Below are 24,117 nucleotides of genomic sequence, written 5' to 3'. Positions count from 1 at the left end.
TGAACCAAGAATTATATGAGTATGATTGAGGTGATTCATGAGACAATAACATCTCATTGATGATCGAATTGTTAGGCTTCTTTCAGGTCTAGTGGAATTAGGGTATTTCCAGCTTATAGCTGAGGCATAGGCCTTCCTAGTACACACATGTATCGATACAGGTAGAAGAAGGGGCTTCAACTTCGATAGGTGAATCTGTTAGATGTTCACTATGCAAAAAAGCTAGTTAAATATGCCCTATACATTGGCATGTTGCTACAATGGGCTACCATTTCGTGGATCCATTTTTGGGGTTGGGAATCGAAATGCGTCTGTGTGGTGACGTAGTGAGGGTCTTAAGACCCCTCCGAACGACGCTGCTTGACATGTGGCCTCTTATGGCATCACAATCTCCTTCGATTTTATGTTTGAAAAGATGTGTGATAGGTGGCTAGTTCAGAGCAAGAACTCGACAATGGACAACACATGCAATGATACAAATATGCAAATAGCATCATTGTGTTTGGAAAAATTGGACTTTGGTGTGACTCATCAACTTAGTGCATTTTGGAGCACACCAGGCCACCAACTCTCTGCTGCAGATGTTTACAGCAGCATTTCTTCAGCCGCCTGCACGTGTGGATATTTGGAGCCTTCTTGGAGCTGTTCCATCCCGTTTTTAGGGTTGCAGGCTGTTGCAGCAGAAACAACTTACCCGTGGGGCATTTCCTGCACATTTCCGTCACTTCTGAAGGCTTCTTCACCCTGTTTTGGAGTTGCTGCTTGCATTAGCGAATTGTTTTGGGATTGCTGCTGCAGAACCGCCTCTTCCAGCAGACTCACTTTTGGGGCTGCTCCTCGCCTCTAATTCATCTCGGAACTGTTCTAAGCTGCTGATTTGCATTATGGAGCGCTCATCTTGTCCACAAGAGCTCTTCTTTTTTCTAATCCTTGCACTTCAGGCTTGCTGTCCGCCCTCATCAAGGTTTTTGCCATCATGATTTCATTGTCTTCCAGTTCGTTGCTCATGGAGAAGTTCAAGGGAGAAGGTTTTCCCACATGGCAAACCAAGATGCAGCTGCTTCTTATGTGTGAAGGTGTTTGGGATGTTATTGAGGACGACAAAGTTGAATTACTTGATCAACAGCACCAAAGGATTTGGAAGCAGTAGAATGCCAAGGCCATTGCCCTCATTAGTCTTTGCTTGGCCAACTCTCTCATCCATCATGTGGACTTCAAGTCAACAACTAAGGAGATTTGGGATCACCTTGAGACATTGTTTGGTAATAAAATCACCAACTCTAAAGTCTTTTTGAAGCTCAAGTTTTATGGTTTGAAAATGGAAGACGGTGATGAGTTGAGTGATTATCTAGCACTGTTTCAATCTCGTGTTCAACAACTTTCAAGTCTAAAAAGCCCACTTGATGATCAAGATAAGATGACTGTCCTTATGAAGAGTATGCATGGAATATCCCGCTTTGAGCAAACTCTAGAAGTCCTTAGCCTTGCCACTACCACAATTGATGATATGGTGGCACTACTCATTGAGAAGGACCGTCATAATAAGGAAGCCGCTCTAAAGATTGAAGCTCATTGCTTCAAGAAGAACGAACGGGAACAACAAAAGCACCATGCCAATCTCCTTGTTAAAGAACAAGCTGAACCTGAAGAGCCCCCTGAGGAGATACATGCAGCTACAACAAAGGTTCACGGCCTCTCTCCAGGACCCATATGACACAGATTGGGCTTTCTAGGCCCTCTATGCTATGTGTGTTTGTGTTGAGTCAAATAAAGGTTCACATTCTTCAGTTTTTCCTCTAAACTGAATGTATTTGGAGTCAATAAGAGGTACTCTACCCTCGGTTGTCCCCCAAAAATGAATGTATTGTCTTTTACTTTGGTTTGATGGTATTGACCACCCAGCTCGTAGTAAGGGGGGGTGACAAGTGATGGTTCGCCCTTACAAGTCACAAGCTGACCCAGAAGTCACTATCACACGGGAGGTGTTGGAAAGTTGGACTTGCTCTTTACAATATTGTGGTGGAGGGGGGATCGATCTACTCTTTGCGTGATGGGTCTCACACTCTTTGCTTTGAAGGGGGGTCTTGGAGATATCATAGCCAAAGAGTGTGTTGATGTGATGTGTTGGTGTGTACTAGGAGATCTAGTACTAGTTCATAAGTGTGAGTCATGTGTGAGTGCCACGTGTCACTATGGGACTTATCCCATATGCACTTGGTGCAAGCATGTGTGAGTGTGTAGCCTAAAAGGCTTGTACTTCAGTGTTCACTTGTCTCATTTAGTGATAATGAATGAATGAAAGCCTTAATTATGTCTTCATTTGAGTATCATTTCTTCACTCCCTAACTCTATCTCTCTCTCTTCACACCATGTTTCTAACAATCCATTCATATGCTTGCCTACATCAAAGACTACTTTGCCTCTACAAGTCAGTTTGTGTGGGCTCATTTTAGTGGCAGGAAGCAATGCAGTATTTGGGTAAAATTTGGACCATAGACCCATATTGGCTTGCACAAATATGTCAATGTATGGCTCTGATTGGAAATTTTGGTTCTTCACAAATCGGTTTTCTTCTTAGTCTTAACGGAACATGCAAATTAGAGTAGCACGCATCCCCAACAAATTGGTGAGCTTTCTTTGTATATTGCCAGGCACAAGTATAGGCTGCTTTAGAGTGTGCACTGACACACACATAGCTGAATTGATCGAGAGCTAACACAAGACATATTTGCCAAACATTGTCACCACCCTTCGTAGATCACATCCAATAAAAGAAAATTCTTTCTCTATACTTTTTACCACATGCCACAAAGATTTTGCAATTGGTGCTTGCTCCAAAGTATGGATGAATCTCTTCTTTGTCGACAAAGCTTTGCAATCATTGAGGGTGCAAAGTATTGCGTACGTCTCTTTGTCAACAAAGCTAAGCAATCACCAAGAGTACAAAATAATGCATTCGTCCTACTCATAGCCCAAACTTATTTGAAGATCATTTATAAGTTATTATCAATGTTTAGTTGACAAGGTTTGAGCTATTTTGAGTTCTAGGGTTGGCTAGCAACTATTACATTATCACAATCCCGTGGGGCCAAGCTATTTGGATTTCTAGGGTTGGTATTGCACAAGGCCAAAGCAATTGAATGAACCTCTTCTATGTATCCGTTAGACTATATCCCAGCTTTATATTGAACCTCTTATATGCTCTTGTTAGACTATATCCTAGCTTAGCTATCTCAGCGCCGGACCTTCACTCAAATAATGTCTATTTTCTCATGAGAGGGATTTGGACGACTTAGAGAGCACAACGACATAAGGCCCTTCCAAATGATCGGTGGAGGAATAAAGCTGATACACATCCTTCGTACAAGCTATGACACCTTGATGTGAGGTTCTTTAACTTGAACTTTGAGATCGACCAATTGGTTCCCATCTTGTGGCTTTTTCAAAATAGAATCCCTTTCTCACATCACAAAAAGATAAAACCTTACTGCATACTACAAGATCGACTGATCAGCATTTAACAAAAAGAATGAGGTCAATTGAAAACATTACAGGGTTTTGTGCAACAAAAGGGACGGGAAGGGATTATTGTGAAAGTGATTTTTCATGTCTACTTATTCCATGCTATGTAGTCCCCTTTCACATCATAAATAGGGTAGCAAGGGAAAACTATAAAACTATCAGAGTTTACAACATCCATAGTGGTAGATAATAGTATTTCTTTAGCCTCTGTTTGCACACCTCATTTAGTACCTCCTGCAAAAGCTGATGGTGAGAATACAGAAGAGGAACTGCCCATAGCAGGACCAGACCCAAAAATGGATGATGACGTCCCTGACGCAAACAGTGAGGGTGTTGGTGGTGTCCCAGAAGAGCCAAAAAGAGAAGAGCTGGATGCAGCTGAGGAATTAAACACAGACAAGGTCGGCCCAGTGGTGGCAGGAGTACCGAAAGCAGAGCTTGATGAGGTCAGAGAAGGAGTGCCAAATACAGGATAAGAAGATGATCCAGACAGAGTAGAAGATGCTGCAATTTGAGGAGCAGAAAATGAGGCTGCTGATGTAGCTGCACTTGTCGACATGCCTGCTGGCTGCATAGAGGCCCGACTAAGCATTGAGGCTTGTAAAGTAGGATGCACTCTCTTGGCAGCAGCTTCCCTTTTCGCAACCTCCCGCCTGTCAGCTTCAAGAAAGGGATTATTATCCTCCCCTCTCCACCTTTGATCTGCCAAATATGCTGTACGCATTGATCCTATTTGCTGATGCAATGTTTCAGCCTGCATAATGAAGGAAAGCTGTCAGTCCAATGTGGTTTGTTAGAATCCCTTGTATAACAAAAGGTTCACCTAACAATTCTGTGATTTTAAACTTTGTTTCTTCATATATGTTGAGCAGTAAATTAAAAGTTTTGAGGCATAGCTTGCTTGAGTCATGGCTTCTGCCTACAAAACTATAGCTACTTTCTAACAGTGCAGCATTTGGAATGTTTTGAAAATAGAAAAATGAAAAAGCAGAATCATTTCCAGCATAAACTATGACATGTTTATGTATGAACTCTACATTATATATAACATGCACAAAATCAAGAAACAAGCATACAGCAGGACTCCCCAATTTCAGAAAAGGAGCAGAGAAATAATAAGAGGAGTTTTTGTCCTCTAGATGACAACACATTAGTTATGCCTTTGATAAAGAATTATGTCTCTGAGCTAAACGCAACACCCCATTGGATGCAACCAGTTCCTAGCTATATGTTGTTTTGGCTTATTGATTGATCAAAGAATTTAGGCTTAAGTAATCAAGAACAGTGTTGATGAAAATTTAGGCTTACTCATTGATCCAGGACAGGTTAATCAGAATTTTGGCTTAGGTAAGAGTCTGAGATTAAAATTCTTTTCCAGTTGTTAAAAGACGGCTGGAAGCACAAATAGTAAACACAGTTTTGACAAGTTTCTCTTTAAGCCCGATCCTCCTCTCTGCGGGTTGCTTGGGCAAGGCCTTCGTTTCTTTTGCTTCCTCATCCTTCCATTGCCGACAAGGTGAAGAACTCGAGTATCCAACAATGCAATTTTTATTGATCAGAATAGCAATAAGTGCATCTTCTGGCCTTGAAAAGCCAAGCACGCATTTGGTTAAGAAATTCATATTTGGACTTAGCTTCACCATGATTGCCTGGGTAACTCCCATCTACTCAACCAAAGTCTTCTTGATGAAGGAGCTCGCAATAGAAATTTTAGAATGTTGTTTTCAAAGGACACCCTACAAAACAGGGTGGCTATGAAAATTCAACAAAAAGATTAGCAATCTGCTTTAAAGGAAATGGCACAGTGGTGACAGAAAGCTACGTGGCAATATTATAATCATCTTACTCAATTGAAGCCCAAAACTGAACCCTGAAATTGCACTTATAGTGAAATATTGACAAAGACAAATATTGACAAAGATCAAAGTAGAAGAGCAGGTCCCCATGCACCGGAGATCGACACTGTTTTGAAGATCTCTATCCATTGGCAGGTCCCCATGCAGAAACCCCACCAACCCACTGCCCCAAAACCCAGAAATCCATCCATTCCAGGGGGGGCACCCCTTTGCGCCTAGAACTCCCACTCATAGTCACATGAAAACCCGTTTCGTCTTGTTCGAAACCTTGAAACGCAAAACAGACAAAACGTTTCGAAACAGGACGAAACACTCTCAACGAAACCTTTGTTTCGCCCAAATCAAAATATATGTTTTTGCCCTGTTTTTTCTAGAATCCATATGTTATTAAGTTTTGACTCCATAAATACTAAATGTCCTGAAGCTGAAACTTGAGAAAGGAGATTGAATTTAAATAAATTTAAAAATATGTTTGTGTTTTGAATTCCCTTTTTAGTGTCTTGACTTGTATTTCTCTTTGTTCACCTAACTTAAATATAACATATATTATTCACCCTTGTAAGGGTATATATTAAGTATTAATTCAAAACCTATCTGTTTTGTCTGAAAAGTTAAAACGAAACGAAACTTGTCGAAACGACGAAATGACGAAATGGACGAGACATTTCTTGTGACTATGCTCCCACTTAGGGAGTTGCTCACCCAAATTACGAGTGCATTTATGCACACAGTCAATGAGCACCCTATCGCTGGTGAAGAAGCAATGATGGGGGGGGAGGTGTGAAGCAACTGCGTATCCTATGGCCTGCCATGGGGACTCGATAAATTCTGAGCGCTCGATGGCAGGTAGCCATCATCAGTGCTGGCTATCGGTGATTTTGAGCCAGCAGCCCCAACATTTCCCACGCATGGGGACCAGCTCTAACTCAAATCTCACTCCTTTCCTTAATGTGTACACAACTCAATGTAGAGAGAGAAAGAGAGAGAGAGAGAAATTTAGATCCTTGAACAGTGCAAAGTAGAGTAGAACAGTAGATCGTGTATTAAGAGAGCTCCAAACAGCCTTTGACAAAATTCATGCAGCAGGCATTGATGTCCTCTACGATAAGAATTAACCCCCTCTTCTTACCAAGAAAGCCTTAACCCTCAACTTCCTCAGCACATGAGAAACACAAATCCGACACTTTGCCCAAAGCATGCTACTTAAGTATAAATGTATGCACAAAGAATACACACACACACACACTCCAGTTTGTAAGACTAGGATATATCAAAGCGTACAAATTCACATTTTTGTTGTTCTAGAGTCCAAATTTCTACATTGAAAATAGAAGAAATCGAGAAGAAAATTGAGCTAACAAAAATTTTGGAAAAAAAAAGGTAGACATACCTAGCAAGAAAAGCAATGCTTGTGTCGTCATCAGTGCCCAAGCATAAGCAACTATACTGGGTTTCTAAAGACCACGCGGTGTCTCTTGGGCAAACCTTATGCTTACTAAAACACCTCAATTAAACAAAAGGGAAACATAACAAGAAACAAAGAAGAAATGAAGAAGGTGACTAAGAAAAAATAAACAACTGTATCCAGAGACCAAAGAGAATACATACCAATGGATAAATTTGAATGTGTGCTTTGAAACAAGCTAGGCACGTCCCAGAGGCACCCACAGCATCCATGTGTAACCCTGTACTACCATCTTCAATGTCCCTGTACCCCTTTGACTCTGATCCTTAAAGTCTCCACAAAGACACCTCCCTTATGCGAGTGGTTCCCAAAACATCCCGAGCAAACATTGATGTCCTCCACTGCACAACGGCTTCTAGTCCCTCTGGCTCATCAGACCATCTCTCAATGTCAGACATTAAAAGATAGGTTCACCTAAATCTGCACACCTAATCTCAGCAACACTCAGAGTTTTCACCAAGAAAAGATCTCATGTTTGTGTTACCACATTTACTGCTGGGTTTAACCTCTAAATATTAATTGGATTCTTTCCTTCTCTTCTAATCAGCCTTCTTCTTTCTACAGTCCTTCGCAATATACCCTAGCTGATTGCAACTTTTCTTGCATCCACTAGATGAAGAGTCCTCCTTGCTCATCAGTTTGGTCATTTCTCTTCTTGTTGTTGGGCACTAGCTTCTCGCAAGTAGCCGGTGTTGACCATTGCAATGCAATCATGGTTGTCAGGAAACTTTTAAAGCTCCTAGGGAGCATGCCAAGTAAAATTCTGGCTTCCCAAGCCAAAACCTTTTGCTTAGCAATTGCTGACAATTTGATCCTTTACTACCTTCATATAAGTGATGTGATCCTCTATTGTGTCCCCCTCCTCCATATGCATGTTGTAAAGTTCCATTTCTAGGTCAAGGACTTTTGCTGTGTTGTTGATCTCATACATGTCCTTTAGAGTAGTCCGTGCTGAAAATGCCATGTCCACTAATGCGGGAGGACCATATCTATAATTGCGTCAATGATTATGGCTATGGCCCCTGCATCATGTAGTACCCACTCTTTGACGGCATCAGGATCTATTGGTGTCACCACACCCCAACAGCCCTTTTGATATCATAGCGCCTTAGCTCCACTTCCATTGTAATCAGATCATCCACTCCTTAGCTCCATTCCCATTGTAATTAGATCATCCATACCAACAAATGGCTTGGATCTTCATCTTTAACCATCTAGCTTACCCTATTTTCCCAAAAGCTTGGGATGGGTAGTCTACTTGCCATGACGAGGATGCGAAAGGCTTAGTAGGAGTACACCTGGCTCAAACTTCTTCACCCTCCTCCTCATAAGGATACATGTGCTTCCAACATAGGATTTGTACAAGCCTGAACCAATTTCTCCTTCCAAAGGTTCTCACCTTCAAGCTTCTTGCACTTGTAAGTCTTCATCAGGGATCTGATACTATGTTAGAGAACAGAGTTGGAGGTTGCTTGCTGTAGCCAACACTCCCGCAACCAAAGATTGTGTAAACATTTGCACGAAAGAATACAATGTTAACTCTCCTTTCCTAAATGTGTATACAAGTAAATGTAGAGACATAGACACAGACTTTGATCGTTGAGCAACAGTAGAGTAGAACAGCAGATCATGTATTAAAGAGTGCTCCAAACAAATGGACAAAACTTGATACACAAGGGGGTGCTCAGTGTGCCACTATTCAACAATAAGGTATTGCCTAGATGTAAACCCTTGATCACTCAAAACTGCCATCTACCTCAATTTCTCCCTTTATCTCCACGTGTCACCTGCGCATCAAGGGGGCCTCAATACCACTCTAATATTCATATTACCAAGGGTACCACGAGTGGGGTTTGGACCACACAAGCCTTCTTGTGAGTCGCCTGACTGCCAAACTTGTTCTGGTCCTATCCGAACTTGTTGCGCTGCAGACGACTGTCTGCAGTGTCTATAATGCATGCCTTTATGCAGCCTTTGTTGCTGGCCATGGGCCTTGTATCTGCCCCCATCTGTGGGCCCTTCTGCCCACCATGGCAGCCTTCGCTTTTGTCTTAGATCTGCATGTTCTTTCTGCCGGTACACCTCCCCCATGTTCTCATCATATGGAGGCTCCCAGGTGGGGAGGCGACCATGATAATCCCAACTTAAAGCCCCTAATAGAAGGATCTGCCATTGATCAACCTATGTGGTCCTCTATGGCTGCCTCATGGTGACTCTCTACTCTCTAGAACCTTGGATAGCGAATTGAAGCCATTAATAAGTTGTTATGTTCCTTAGAAGTTAAGCATACCTTTGCAATTAAAATCAAGGATTAAACCTTGATGTTCAGGTCAAAATGGGTATGGATTCATTTTTTTCCCTAGGATGTACCATACGGAGCATCTTCGAGATCAACTTCCCCTAACCCCTTTCTTTTCTTCTTCAAAGCTGAGGCCTTGGCATACTCCTTGAGATTACATGATTCCCCATACGCCAACGACACCTAATTCACCACAAGCACAAACTTGTAGACTCTGAGCTCATGGTCAATAATGGTTGACATGAATGAAACAACCGCAAGTTTAGAGGAGGTACAATTAGCACAAGTTTTCAGCTTAGCCAACTCTTTGACATGAGATGAAAGCTTGGACTACCGCTAGATTCAAGCACAAACTTGTAGACTCTGAGCTCATGGTCAATAATGGTTGACGTGAATGAAACAACCGCAAGTTTAGAGGAGGTACAATTAGCACAAGTTTTCAGCTTAGCCAACTCTCTGACATGAGATGAAAGCTTGGACTATCGCTAGATTCCTTGACGTCAAATAGTGAGACACCTTGGGTGTCAAGCAAGGATTATTTCAGTGCACTAGCAAGTTGCCCTATTCGGAGAACAGCCGTTAAAGGCTCTTAAGCTCAAGCATCACCATACTCTCTATACTGGACTTGCGTTGGAGGATGCATACAACAATTAACGAGGTTGGTTGGAAACTTTCTGCGGACAACTTCTAATAGCGTCAAGACATCCAAGATATTGTGGCAAGCTGCTTGTTCAAGCATTGACACCAAGGATGGAGCCTTGTAAGTAGCTTCTACAACATAGAAGCCTTTGGAATACAATACTGGTTAGGAGGTCGTGGAAGTCCCCTTCCAATAGATCTTCACAAATCCCCCCCTCAAATCAAAAGCCTGATGAGGATCGAGCCCTTCTTCATTCAGAGCTCTCTCAAGCTTACCCACAATGCAGAGACTAGATAGAGAAACGGTCCCTTCCATGGAGGAAATGCACATGCCTTCTAGATGGAGAGATATTTGGGAGCTTGCAGAAATCTTGGGTGGACATAGTGAGACAGGAGATTGGGGCAAGATGACATAGATAGATTCAAAAAGGAGACTGCAATGCATCAACCATATCATGCTTCTAAAGTGTCATCAAGCTGCCATAGCTTATGTGTCCATATCTGGCATGCCATAACTCCGCATTCTGCATGGCAGCAGTGGGAATGTTTATTGCAAGTGCAAGATCGGATCTTTTCTCATAAACATCAAGCTGAACAAGAACATCAGCAATTCTGAAATCTATGCCATCCGTGGAGGTAAGTACAATGTCACCCACTCCACACACTGAATAAGAAGAATTATTTGCACAAGTCACCCTCTTTCCATGCAGAGATGTAAAAAAACACTTCCTGGAAGTGATGTGCTTGGATGCGCCACTATCAAAATACCATGTGTTCAGTGTCTCATTGACACCGAAAGTGCATGCATCCTTCGAAGTGTCATAGCTGCAATTCACGAAAGCATAGGAGTCATCCTCAAGAGTGGCTATAGTATCTGGACCAGCCACTTGAAAATCTGAAATGCAAGATAATCCTCTTCCACAAAGTTGGCTGTAACATCAGCGCCTTCATGTGCACGAAGGGCTGATGCATCTGAGACAGCCATACCCGAATCCTTTTTCTTTTCCTTTGCTATTCTCTTCTTGCATTCACTAATGTAGTAACCCGGCTTCTTGCAGTAGTGAAAAATACTCTTCTTCTTTGGCTTCTCTGCATCACCTTTAGCCTTGTGAGAGGGCTGTCCAGAATCAACTTTATGCTTATATGTAGGCCGATTTGCGTGTTGCTTTTGCTGCTTGGGCCGGAATTTTGAAAGCATGGCATGCTCGCCAGCCCGTGTGGCCATGTTCATCTTGGTTTGCTCCTCCTACAACAAGAGTCCTGCCAACTCGTGAAAAGAGAGAGGATTGCCCCCCCCCCCCCCTCAATGACAAATTCAGCAAGGTATGAAAACGGAGATACAACTCATGAAGAGAATTCAGAGTGGTGGTAATCGTCTCTGAATCAGGAATGATCTCATCTATATTCAGCAATTGTTCCCTTAAATCCTGAGCTTGGTGAGGTGATCATTAATGGAGTCACCCTCATCCATATGTGTGTGAGATAGCTCTCTCTTCAAGAAAGAGACCCGGGCATCATTTCTCATTGCAAACATGCTCTCCAAAATATCCCAAGCTGGCTTCGAGGTCTTGCATGACCGAATGTGCAGAATGATAAACCTTTTGATAGAAAGGGAGATAACTGAAAGAGCTTGTGCATCACGTAAATCCCACCTTTTATGTTCCTGTGTGGAAGGCACCAAAGCAGCAGCTTTTGTACCTAACACTTCTCCTACACCTTGTGCTTGACCTCTACCCCTTCCTCCACCTTGTTGAGAAGGAGTGACAGGTTCAACCACAGTCTCTGGCCATGTAGTCCACATCCTCACATCATGTAGTCCACATCCTAGGGTGGCTACTTTACTACATTCCTATACCATACCTTAGCCTCTAATATGTGCTCAATCCCTTCCTCGGATCAAAGATGCAAAACCTAAGTCTGCAAAAAATCTGCCCAAAATGACAGCTTGCTGTCATAGCCTATCAAAGGCTTAAAATGCACCAGAATGCTCTACAAAGGCCCAAGATCTGCAAAATTTGGCAAATGTCTGCAATGTGACTCAATCTAAGTCCAAAACTGCCTGCAAAACTCCCAATCGTTTGTCCACTACCAAATTGCATCCAAAATACAAAAGCCCCAAATTTTTGCGAGACATTGCAATTGAAAGAGGGCAAATTGTGTAAAACTCCCAAATTTTGCAATTGACTGCAAAGGCCCCAAATTTTTCCTACAAGATTGCAAGCAAAACCAAAAAAGCCTCAAATTCTTGGAGCATATTTTGCCAACCGATTGCAATGTCTGCAAAAGAACAGAATACCCCAAATACACCTGTAACTGTCACCTGCAAGAGAACCTAAATGCACACAGAGGCTGAACGATAACCTGTACAACATTCAACCATATAGAACTGTCATGTACGAACTGTGCGGTAGTTGACGACGAGAGCTGTACCGTTGGTACAGCAAACTTGTGCAGGAACAATCGCACGACTGTACGATACAATTGACATATTTGGTACAGCTTGGTACGGCCTGGCTCTGAAGGTACGAAACAAGTACGGGGCGCACGTGTGGTATGACTGTACGACGTATGGCTGGAGCGTGCTTGCAGTACAGGTGCTGTACGTTGTACGGATAGTGATGTATAGGCGCCTGTACCGCGTGTTGTACGGACGCCTACACGAGTGACTGTACGAGCGTCAAGATTGTACAGCGGCTCAGGTGTACGAAATGGCGGGCGTGTGTACGGCAAGGTGTACTGACAGAAATACACGGCCATACGAGGTTGTACGAGCAAAGGACGGATGGCGAGGTTGCAGACCAGCGTACGGACGGAGCAGCACACGGGCTACGTACGGACGAGGGTGCTGGTCAAGGAGCTGCCTGCTAGTGAGCTGAAGCTTGCGGGTGAGAAGCAGGTTTGGGAGCTCAAGCTGCTCTGATACCAAATGTGAGAGAGAGAGAGAACCAAACAAGCGGGGAACCAAGAGCTGGAGAGCATAACATAGGAGCTGCAGTAGATAAGAGATAAGATACAAACAAGAGTGGAGGTGGTTTTGTCTAAGTGACAAAACCACACTAACCCACTAACTATGATTAGGGGGAAAAACCTCTAGTGGGGGAAAAGTGCCCCTAACTCACTTATAGATTACATTGGTTACTGCCTAGAGTTGAAGAGATTTTCTGATTTGATTTCGTGACATTTGTAACCCACCTACACATTTTCCCATCCACATTCTGCTGATATTATTTTTTTCCTGTGCACATACTTACTGAACAGACATGTGAGTGTTTTGTGTTAGTTCTTTCTTATAGGACTTACATTTCCGTCCGGACATCTTCTACAAATCTGCATTGGTCGTCATCGGTTGTTTAGTGACATTACTTATCCATGGTTCTAACATCATGAGAAATCCACGGTTCTAACATCATGAGAAATCCATGGTTCTAACGTCATGAGAACGTACCATCTTAACATGGTAGTGGCACCTTTCAGCAGAAGGATGATGGGCGCTATTACATGAGGCTGACTGACTCTACCTGAAATAATTCCACAACCTATAGGGTCGTCAAAGTCCTTACAACTTGATGATTATTTATAGGATCACCCTTCACCTGCCAACATGCCTCACAATATGGGGATGCTCCGCACATCCACTAGATTACCATCCCAACACAAAGAGTGATTTCATACACTCAGTTCTTAGTTGCTTTCAAACGGGACTTGGGGGTTAGCCTTGGTGCATCTAGCTAGTGATGCTGAGTCTAACGAGCACAAAATGAACATTGGTTAAACCTGTGAGTATGATGTAATCTTCAGAACCCATAATATTTGAGTGTCATATCTATACCTTGATCACTCACCCACACATTAGATAATGCACTATGAGCCATACCTGTTTGTTTCAGTAGTTGCTTACAAACGGGACTTGGGGGTTAGCCTTGGTGCATCTAGCTAGTGATGCTGAGTCTAACGAGCACAAAATGAACATTGGTTAAACCTGTGAGTATGATGTAATCTCCAAAACCCATAATATTTGAGTGTCATATCTATACCTTGATCACTCACCCACACATTAGATAATGCACTATGAGCCGTACCTGTTTTTTTCAGTAGATGCTTACAAACGGGACTTGGGGTCGCCTTGGTGCATCTAGCTAGTGATGCTGAGTCTAACAAGGACAAAATGAACATTGTTAAAACCTGTGAGTACGATGTAATCTCTAGAACCCATAATATTTGAGTGTAATATCTATACCTTGATCACTCACCCACACATTAGATAATGCATTATAAACCGTACCCGCTTGTTTCAGTTAGAGTACATTCTGATAAGTCTAGCTCAAGTTAGGTCTTAGCAAGCCTAGGGTACAATTAAATCTTCTAGCCTAATTGTGCATTAATTATGTGCATGTGTAGAGGGGGCATGGGAAATACATGATCTCGTCATCTACAATGGACTAGATCGGTGGCCCGCCTCCTTTGGTTTCACATGTTTCCCACATGGCGGAGGAGCCAGTGTCATCGACTACATTTTGGGATCTCCTGCTTTAGCCTCACAGATCACTGACTTCCGTACCGCACCCTTACCCCCAGGAGCCGACCACACTTACCTTTTCTTTCATCTCCTTATGCCCCGAGCCCCTTCCAGCCACACTCCGCACTACACCACCTATCATGATTATACACTTTGATCATAACCTCTCACCTGACTACTCAGCCCACCTAGCCTCTCTCCTCAGACACAAAGACACCATACCCTCTCTAGATCACCGAGCCGCCCTCCCCACTCTCTCCACAATGCAGCCCGCCACATCTTTCCTTACACTACTCGGTCTACCCGCCCCCCACCCCGTTGGCTCCACCCCTTGCAATAGCTGGTATGATGACGAATGTAAAGCCTTACGCCGCACACTCCGACTCACGACCCAGCGAAATGCTAGGGCTGACCCACACCTCACCCGAGAATATCGCCGCCTAGTCCGTCGCAAGAAGCTAGCCTTCCTGCGCCTGAATGAGGATACGCTACTAAACATCCTGTTCAGTAGCAACTCCAAGGATTTCTGGAGGAAATTTCTAGAACGCCGATCCCCTACCTTCCTCACAGACACTTCCCTCTGGCACTCCTACGCACACACACTCTATGATATCCCTGATCAGCCCCCTCCTGACCTCTAAGCCACCCCCCGTCCCACATCTTGCACCCTTTTCACAACCGAGGGAGTCACCCACGCAACGCACAAGCTTCACAACGGCCGAGCCAAGGATCATGAGGGCCTGAGTTTGTCGCCTATGGTATCAAAACTCTAGCCCCCATCCTGGCAACGTTGTTCAATAAAGCTGTCTGCCACGGATTCCCCAGAGCCTGGACCCTGAACACTATCACACCCATCCACAAAGCAGGAGATCCCATGGATCCAAGGAATTACAGGACCATCATGATTGGACATGTTATGTCCAAGATCTATGCATCAGTGTTAGATGGTGAGGTCAGCACTCGCGCAGAGATACGAGGCCTCAGGGCATCCGGACAAGCCGGTTTCAGGACGGATCACTCGACTTACGATCACATTTTTACACTTCGAGGGATCATTGAGGAGGCCAGACACAGGAGACAGAGGGTATACTGTTGCTTTGTGGATTTCCGCAAGGCATTCGACACTGTTCCTCGGGCCCGCCTTGTCAGACGCTTGCAGGAGTTAGGTTACGATTCGGAGGTTATATGGGCGGTAGTAGCTCTCTATGAGAGGGTGACAGGCCGGGTCAGGATTGGTACCAGTTGGACCACAGAGATCACGAGCACTATAGGGGTCAAACAAGGATGACCCTTGTCACCGACTCTATTTGGCCTCTACATCGACGAGCTCGAGACCACCATCAGGACACTCGAAGGTGCAGGCTGCTCTCTTGCGGAGGCTGTCATCCAGATTCTCTTATACGCACACGATCTAGTACTACTATCCTCCTCTACTACTGGTCTTCAGCGACACCTATATGGACTTCAGATCTTCTGTGATATCCACGACTTGAAGGTCAACCTTGGGAAAACCAAGGTCATGATCTTCAATACCTCTCGACCCGCTATGCACCGAGAGCAGTTCCTCTTCGCCGGCGACCCTATTGAGATAGTCGACTCTTATACATACCTGGGCGTTGTATTCTCAGGCCCGATCTTCACGATGCGCCCGGCCATGCAGGCCAGGATCAGCCGAGGCTATGCCGCTCTTGCCAGACTGGAGCGATAGTGCTACCACTCTCACTTTCAGGACCCGCGGACCAAGTCTCTTCTTTTTGATTCCTTGGTCCGCCCAACAAGCATGTACGACAGCCCATGGTGGGGGGCCAACCTTTCAGACACAGAGTGGGCATGCGTCGAGCGCCTACAGATACTGATGTTTGCTCGGATGATCCGCAGCAAACCATCGGTACCTCATCAGATCATCTTAGCAAAATTCGGCCCCTCACCAGTACAGCTTGATGCGACCTTCCAGGCTATCACTTATCTACACAGGGTCAAGGACTTCAACTCCTCTTCCGACGGTCGCTTCCGCCTACCCTGGCTAGCCCTATCCTCCTCTATGGCCTTATCCGCTGATCGAGACCAGCGATGTTGGTATAGACGCCTTTCCAGTTGGTTCACCTGACTGGGCCTCGACATGGACCGGTTGCCTCCTTTTCAGTATAGCCTCGACACTCCACCATCCCCTTTCTCCCCCACTGACCAGGAGGTCAACCAGATCATCCGAGAGGGCCTGCTCCAGCTTCACACCTGGAGGACTTGGTTTCTTCATCCCGAGCTACCTGTGAAGCTCGATTGCTATCGCCGACACTGCCTCCAGATCTCACAGGAGGGCTTCATCATGCCCCCGGGCTATACACAGATTCATCTACCGCATGCGCTCCGGCATCCCACTCGGCCAGTTTAGGGTTTCGTCACACCGATTACGGATCGAGAGTGGACGCGCAGAGCATGGTTGTAAGACACGTTAGACACGCTTCAGACATGAGTGTCTAAAGTGTCTTAAAGATAAGACACGTAAGACACGCCATTGTGGTTATAATAATAAATATTTAATTAATATATGTATAAGTATACAAATGTACAACTTGCTAGCATAGCTAGCTCCTAGATCCTAGAAGTACAATAAGCTACACTTAAATAATGCAAGAAGAAACAATGCACTTGTACAATGTAGTTAAGAGTCAAGACTCATCACTCAAGACTTAAAAGTTAAAGTTAAGACTCACGACTGAAGAGCTCACAAGTTTTGAGTACTTAAAGGTTTAAACTGACAATTGAATCTTGTCACATGTGACATGAATGAAAACTGCATCTCGATACATATAATTGAAAGGAAGCTTTCGACTCTCAAGACTCAAATCTCTGAAGATTCATCCTAATCTGAATCTATGAGGTCACTGCCATTGCTAGGTCCAAAGTCACCATCAATGATAGCATGGCTAAGTCAAACTCAATGTGTGTTGTTACTCCCCACCCACCAAAAAAAAAAAAAAAACGCAAGAGTGTCTAAAGGTAAGACACGTGTCTTAAGTGTCTTAAATGTCTTATCATAAGACACGAGTGTCTTAACAACCATGGCGCAGAGGGTATCCCACGAGAGGGCCGCATCTACCCACTTTGCGACCTGCAGGAGATCGAGTCGGAGGAGCACTTTGCTTTCAAATGCCCTATCTATTATGCCATCCGAGGCCGGTACCACTGCCTATTCTGCGACGGATTCGGCCCCCTCACACGCATGCTGCAGTTCCTGGACCGGCGGTGCTTAGCCGCTTTCTTACATGAGATAACCCGCCACCGAGATGCATCTCTCAGGGCACGACAGCATGCGCAACCCACACAGCGTGAGGACACTCAGCAACCCATCACTGGTTTCTTCCAATCACAGGATACCTCTCCTCAATCTAGCCGATGACGCGGACGTGAGCGAGAGCCAGAGCCACGACAGCTACGCCAGCAGACAGACTCACACATCCGGGTCCATGACATCCCTTCTATGCTCTCAACACGCCCTACCGGAGTCACCGTCGCTCTCGTTCTTCAACATAGGGCCTCCCGCCACCCCCGACGACCGAGCTCGACTAGGCAACGTGACCTCAGAGGCCAATCATCCATCGCAGGGTTTTTTCGACCTCCCATTTGACAGGCCCTCTATGATTGGCCTCTGACGATCACCACAGGCATATATATATATTTGTATCTCCCCCCTTCTGCTCCATTTTTTTGTGCCATTTTTTGTATCATCTGGAGATAGATACACATTTTTTGCACTAGGACTAGACACACCGTCCTTCATAATTTTTTGAAGAAACGGTTGGCCGGACCGTTTTGAGACCGCCACCGTTATGCTCATTGTACTAGTTATCTTTAGTCTCATAGACCTTCACGGTCTCCCGAAGAATTGAATAAAATTTCTTTCTTTTTTTCTCTCTCTCTCTCTCACACACACACATACACAGAGCAGCACTATAGTCCCAGGCCCTGCCTAGGGCCCCCCCGACAGAGCTAGAGAGAACAATGTGCAAGCAGGCGCACTGCCCTTCAGGGATTCCTCGACTACTTCAGGTCACATTGGGCTGCTCCAAAGGCCACATTGGGCCTTGTATTTCTATTCTGCACCTCTCCAGTATGGCCCGGTCCTACCAGCTGCAAAACAGAGATCAATTCAACCAGGTCAAGATTGCAACCAAGAAGGTTGACAGAGAAATTTGTAAGTCACAACCTTACTGCATATTTCTATACCTAGCCGTGATTTACAGGACTATTTTGCACTATGCCTATGCGAGGATGTGTAGAAGACAAATGGGGGAAGCAAGCTTGGAAAATGCTATGGCAGCCCTCTCAATAGGGACACCTCAGAAGGCCACATCAGATGTGCTTGCCTGCCTCAACAAAATATGCCTCGTACTGATTGAAAAGATTGACACTTTGGAGGCCAGAAATGTGACTCTGCTGCTTGAGAAAGCTCACAAGGACAAGACGCTAGCTGAAATAAAGAAGCGAGGAAAAGTGCAGGAGGAATCGAGTAAGAGAGAGGATTGGGAGAAGGAAAAAGCAGGATGGGAAACTGAGAAAACGAAACTCCAAGACAACGTACACACACTGGGAATTGAATCGCAGCAACTGAAAGACATGAAATTGACTTCAGAGGGGAGCTGCAAAGCCATGGAAAAGCTTCAAACAGAAAATGCAACTCTCAAGAAAGAAATGGCAGCCATGCGGGGCACCATAAATGGAAAGAATGCCATATTTACACAACAGCTCAGCAAGAGGGCCTTGAGGGAAGAAAAGAGAAGGACCAGCAAGGCATAATGTTTTGGTAAGAAGCCTAACAGTGGAAGACACCCCAATGGCAAATGCCAAAGGTTTGTTCACTAAGATGGGTGCCCATCTCACATGTGAGGGCAGCTTGGAGAGTGGGCAAGGCAGGAGACCACTAGTGATGAAACTTTGGATTGCAATGGACAGGTCTACCCTCATGAGTATGAGGGCAACGTCTAAAGGGACTAGGATATACTTGCATGATGACCTCACTCTCTTACAGCAAGAGCACCAGAGGGAGGGAATGGTACGTGTGATGGCAGCAAGAGAAGCAGAGAAATGGGCTGCCTACAGGAATGGTAAAGTCGAGAGAGGAAGAAGGGGAGATGACAGCACATGAGGTTGGCGTGCCCCTAAGATGAATGCACAAAATAGATTGAACATGGTAGTATGGAATCGCAATGGTACCATCTGGTCCGATCCGGAGGTGCTCCGTAGATGCACCACTTGTGACAGGATATGGATGCCATCTACTTGAGTTGGGGGCTGTCCATGATCTGATTATATATATTATATATATATACTTGAGTTGGGGGCTGTCCATGATCTGATTATATATAACATCCTCCAAAGATTGCCATCATCTGGCGGACTTGCTTGTTTCCCACATGGTGGGGGGACAAGCACTGTGGACTATTTGATGGGTCCCCTAGCCTTTGTATCACGCATACACGATTTTATTGTTCCTCCTCCCACTGATCACTCAAAGCTAGCATTTAGCGTCTTGGCTACTACGCCACCCACAGGGAGAGCCCCTCCCCCAACCAAGCCATGTCCAGATCCATTTTGACCATGTTCTTGATCCTATCTATGGGAGCCATTTGGCCCATGAGCTTCCGGCTTACTTGGAGATGATGCAGACCTCACCCGTGCCTTTGACACCCTTGTCCCAGTGGTACAAAAAGCTGCTCCTAGATCTTTCCCTACAACTCGATCTGTAGCACATGTCCCAATTGGGAAGATGCCTCAAAACTCTTGGTTCGATGACGAGTGCAAAGAGATGAGATCTCACCTTACACGTGAGCGAGCCTTGGGCCATCGGACAACATCTAAGGCGCACCTGAAATTATGGCAATTGACACGTCGTAAGAAGCGAGCCTTCCTCACCCATAGGATGAATGAGCTGATCTGATCATTTCAAGGGGGAGATCCTACCATTGGGTGGGGACTTCTATTTGGGGGGAAGCTGCCTATTTCCATCCTAGATCCAGGTGCCAAGCACACATATGTGAGCTCACTCTATGACGTCCCAATGCACGCACTACTTGATATGTCCTCTATGCCCATAGCCACTACTTGTCACTTGTTCATTGCACAGAATGTACACGCTGCACTCCGTCGGCTCCATAACCAGAGAGTTCAGGATCATAAGGGGCTACAGACTAAGCACTTCGCTCATGGGCAGGAGGCCCTAGCTCCAATTTTAGCGCAAATATTCAACAACACTGTTTGCCACAACTTCCCACCTGCTTGTAGTACTACCACCATTGTGCTGATACACAAAGTAAGGGATCCCATGGACACTAGGAACTACCGCACTCCTATGATTGGCCATACTTTGGCCAAGATTCGGGTCCGTATTAGAGAGGGAGGTCAACGGCTACACAGAGGCTCTAGGACAAGAGAAAGCACTCCAACCTACACTACATCTTCACCCTACGCACTATCATTGAAGAGGTGAGGTCAAGATCCCCGAAAAGTCTACGCTTGCTTGTAGCCTTCCACTGCCCCGCGATCTCTTATGATTAGGAGACTTCACGATATGCAAATTCCAAAGGTCATGATTTGGGGGTGATGAGATCCTATGCAAGTCGTCTCAAAGAGATTCTGTGCCCCTGGGGTCCCATCAAATAGGGTTGAGAGCACGATCATAGTGAAGCATGGATGCCCCTGTCACCGACTCTCTTCGAACTCTACATTGACAAGATCACATCCTGTATTAACTGCCTAGGAGGAGGAGGTGAGCAATCACTACTAGCTAATTTGATGATACAGATACTGCTATAGTGGATGACATAGTCTCATATCATATTCAATAGAGGCTCTGTAGAGACATTTGGAGGCCCTAGAGGTATTTTGTAGAGAGGGGGACCTAATAGTCAACCCTGGGAAGACCAAGGTTATGATCTTCAACACCTCATGCGCAATACTCCACCAACATGGCTTCACTTACCAAGGTGAAGCCATGGAGATAGTGCAATCTTACACATACTTGGGGGCAGTCTTCACAAGGCCAATTTTCACTATGACCCATGTAGCCAAGCCACGACTCACGAGGACAAAAGAGCTTTGGCTCGACCAGAGAGGCAATGCTTTAAGGCGCACTTTCAGGATCTGCCGACAAAGGGCTGGCTTTCCAACACCCTAGTAAGACTGACTATCATGTATGCAGCACCTTTTAGGGGAAGTGATCTCTCACTAACAAAATGGAGGAGATTTGGATGGCTACACGTGACTATGGGATCTAGGATGATTCGGAGTAAGCCCTCAGTCCCCCATCAGATAGTACAGACAAAGTTTGCCATGACACCACTCCAGATTGATGCCATTTTTCAGACGACGACATTCCTCCTCAGAGTTTGGGCCTTACCCCAAACTAGAGTTATCCAAACAGCTAGTGGATAGCAAGGTCGGTACAGCATGGTATGCACGCGTATCCACATGGTTTGCCGGTTAGGGTATGCAGATGGACCGGCTTCCCCCCTTTCAGTACAGCATGGATGCATCGCCCGAATTGATCCCACGAGATGAGATTAACCATATCATACAGTTACATCTCCTCCAGCTCCACACGTCTCGGACTAGGGGAAGGGGGGACCATGAGTTCCCCACCAAGATCCAGTTCTATCACGACCACTTCTTGAGAGTATCGCAAAATGGACTCATCATCAGACCGCACACGACATGGAGAGTGACCATAGCAAGCACGGTCGAGGTCCGGTCTATCTCAGCTCTCCTCAGAGGAAACTGCCAAGGACGAGGTGTCACGCTTGAAATAGCCCACCGGATACAAAGGTCGTAGATGCCCAAATGCAGATCTAGGACATCGTTGCAGCCCACTGAAGAGCCACCATGGCGCCAAGCCTGTAATAGGTTTCTTGCCCCAATTGTCCCTTTTCAGATTGAAACTGCAATGACATATAAAGTCACAACTCAAGTGAGAAATTGTCCTCTTAAGTGACTCATGTGGGAACATACTTGAAATCATAAGAAAGAAAACCAATCCTGCACAATACAGAATACCTATATGTAAACTCGAAGGAGAAGAAAAGAAACCACGCTTAGTATAAATATAAAAAGAAGCAAAGAGAAAGGGTTTGAGAACATTCTATGACACGATTAAGGGAAAGCAGTAGTAAGGAGAGAAGTAAGTAGTTGCAACTTAGTCTACCAGATTAACAAATCATACCTTTGCAGCAACATGTATGAAAAAGTCATAAATGTTTGTAATTACTGTAGGCAAAGACTGTAAAAGTGTCAACTGGGAGCTATCTTTATTCTCCTCAGAATCTGCAAAGAGCAACCTTTCCAGCTCTTCAATCCACTGTCTATACTCCTGAAGTCTGTTTTCAAATCTTATTACGGTCTGAAGCAGAAAAGGCGAAGGCTTGGTTGGTACACCACTATAAAAGTCCACAATGGGTAAGGTGGGAGCCATGGACTGAGAAAGTCCGCCAGTTGTGGTTCCCATGGATGGAAAAGATACATTAGCAGTAGATGCAGTGGTACTTCCAAGGGCTGGAGCTACTGCACATGAAAAACGTGATCTTAACATTATGAATGATCTTACTGCAACCTCAGCATTTCTCATCATTTCTTTTGCAGATTTCATCAGTTCTTGAAGCGAAACCTTCTCTCTGTCCATTGCAGTTGTAATCCCCCCAAGTTCCTGGAAAATTTGTCAATTACACGGAACACATCAAACTACGTAAAGCTCAAATTTCCAGACTCAAATTCATACTTGCAACATCCAACTAGAGAATCTCTCTCTCTCTCTCTCTCTCTCTCTCTCTATATATATATATATAGAGAGAGAGAGAGCATGCAATTAACACTACCATAACAAAAGCTAAGCGAACATTGCCAACAAACATCGGGAAAGACAGCAACAGAGTGTTGGAAGAAGATGCTAAACCATCTGCTGTGAGCCCCGATATGAGGAGGACAAGGGTTTAGATGAGCTGGTTGGGTAGAGTATTTACCTGCAGCTTCTGCCTACAGTACAGGTTCATTCAGGACTTGCAGTACGGGCAGGTACGGTCCTTGGCACATTGTGCAGGTGTCTGGGACATTGTGCAGGTCTGCAGCATTCCTGCAAAGATTCACAGTACAAGGACAGGTCTATTTATAGACCTAATTACTGGCAACAGGTCGGATTCGGCAGACCTGAATTTTCGTCAAGTCTTACAGACCGAGGTCAGCCTAGATCTTGTCAGTTTAGTCTACTGACCAGGTGGGCCTGGTCAGGTGGTTGCTGCCTATAAAAGGAGCCTTTGTTTTGGCTCACTTTATCCCACAGACGCCCTTCATAGAAGGCATACAGGAGCAGAACACAGTCAACCTTTCACGCCCCATCTCAGATTGTGTGCAGCTCCTTGGGCTGTGTTTTGCCCAGTGTGTTGCTCTCTTTGTGGAAGGTTTTCCCACGCCTGTGGATGAATAGATTCTGAGTGTTACTTCCATATATTCTGCCAAGTGTGGGTCCCGCGTGAGTGTTGTGTGTGTGTGTGCGCGCGTGCATCAACATTGTGGAAGGGATCAGCGAGAGGTTGAGGTTTATTCTACTGCCTAAGGTTACTTCTTCAGTTGGCCCTCAACTCCAACATGATATCAAAGAAAAAGGTGATACCTTCATGATCTGCTCCAACAAACTTAAGGAAGGTGTCCCTCCAAGAAGAAGGAGACTCTGATTCAGTAAGGTACTGTAATTTCAGTTTTCTTCCCACATGCCTATTCCTAACTTTGGAGAAAGTGGGAAATTGGATGGCACTAGTTATCCCATCTAGAAGATGAAGCT

General features: G+C 45.0%; 1 protein-coding gene across 9 annotated transcripts in view; it reads right to left on the bottom strand.

Annotated features, from left to right (window-relative positions):
• Nucleotides 1–24,117, bottom strand: part of LOC147900650 (hydroxyproline-rich glycoprotein family protein) — a 120,937-nt gene that overhangs the window by 39,619 nt on the left and 57,201 nt on the right. For 5 of the 9 annotated variants that reach the window (XR_015541191.1, XR_015541192.1, XM_087376183.1 and 2 more), the window contains 2 exons: nt 22,510–22,989; nt 3,754–4,276 (listed from right to left, as the gene is read on the bottom strand). Coding sequence is in view for 5 of the 9 variants with exons in the window: in XM_087376183.1 (XP_087232309.1) it covers nt 3,754–4,276; nt 22,510–22,989 (1,003 nt within the window). In the remaining 4 variants the exon portion in view is untranslated. Of the gene's footprint in view, nt 1–3,741; nt 4,277–22,509; nt 22,990–24,117 lie in introns of all 9 variants that reach the window. The other 4 variants (XR_015541194.1, XM_087376184.1, XR_015541193.1 and 1 more) reach the window with 4 other exon arrangements.

This window comes from Dipteris shenzhenensis, chromosome 6 (assembly GCF_047967505.1).
Source record: "Dipteris shenzhenensis isolate YYH24624 ecotype China chromosome 6, Dip_SZ_1.0, whole genome shotgun sequence".
In the NCBI taxonomy this organism is placed as follows: Eukaryota; Viridiplantae; Streptophyta; class Polypodiopsida; order Gleicheniales; family Dipteridaceae; genus Dipteris; species Dipteris shenzhenensis.
The sequence above is the reverse complement of the archived record's forward strand: the minus strand, read 5'-3'. Positions and strand labels throughout refer to the sequence as shown.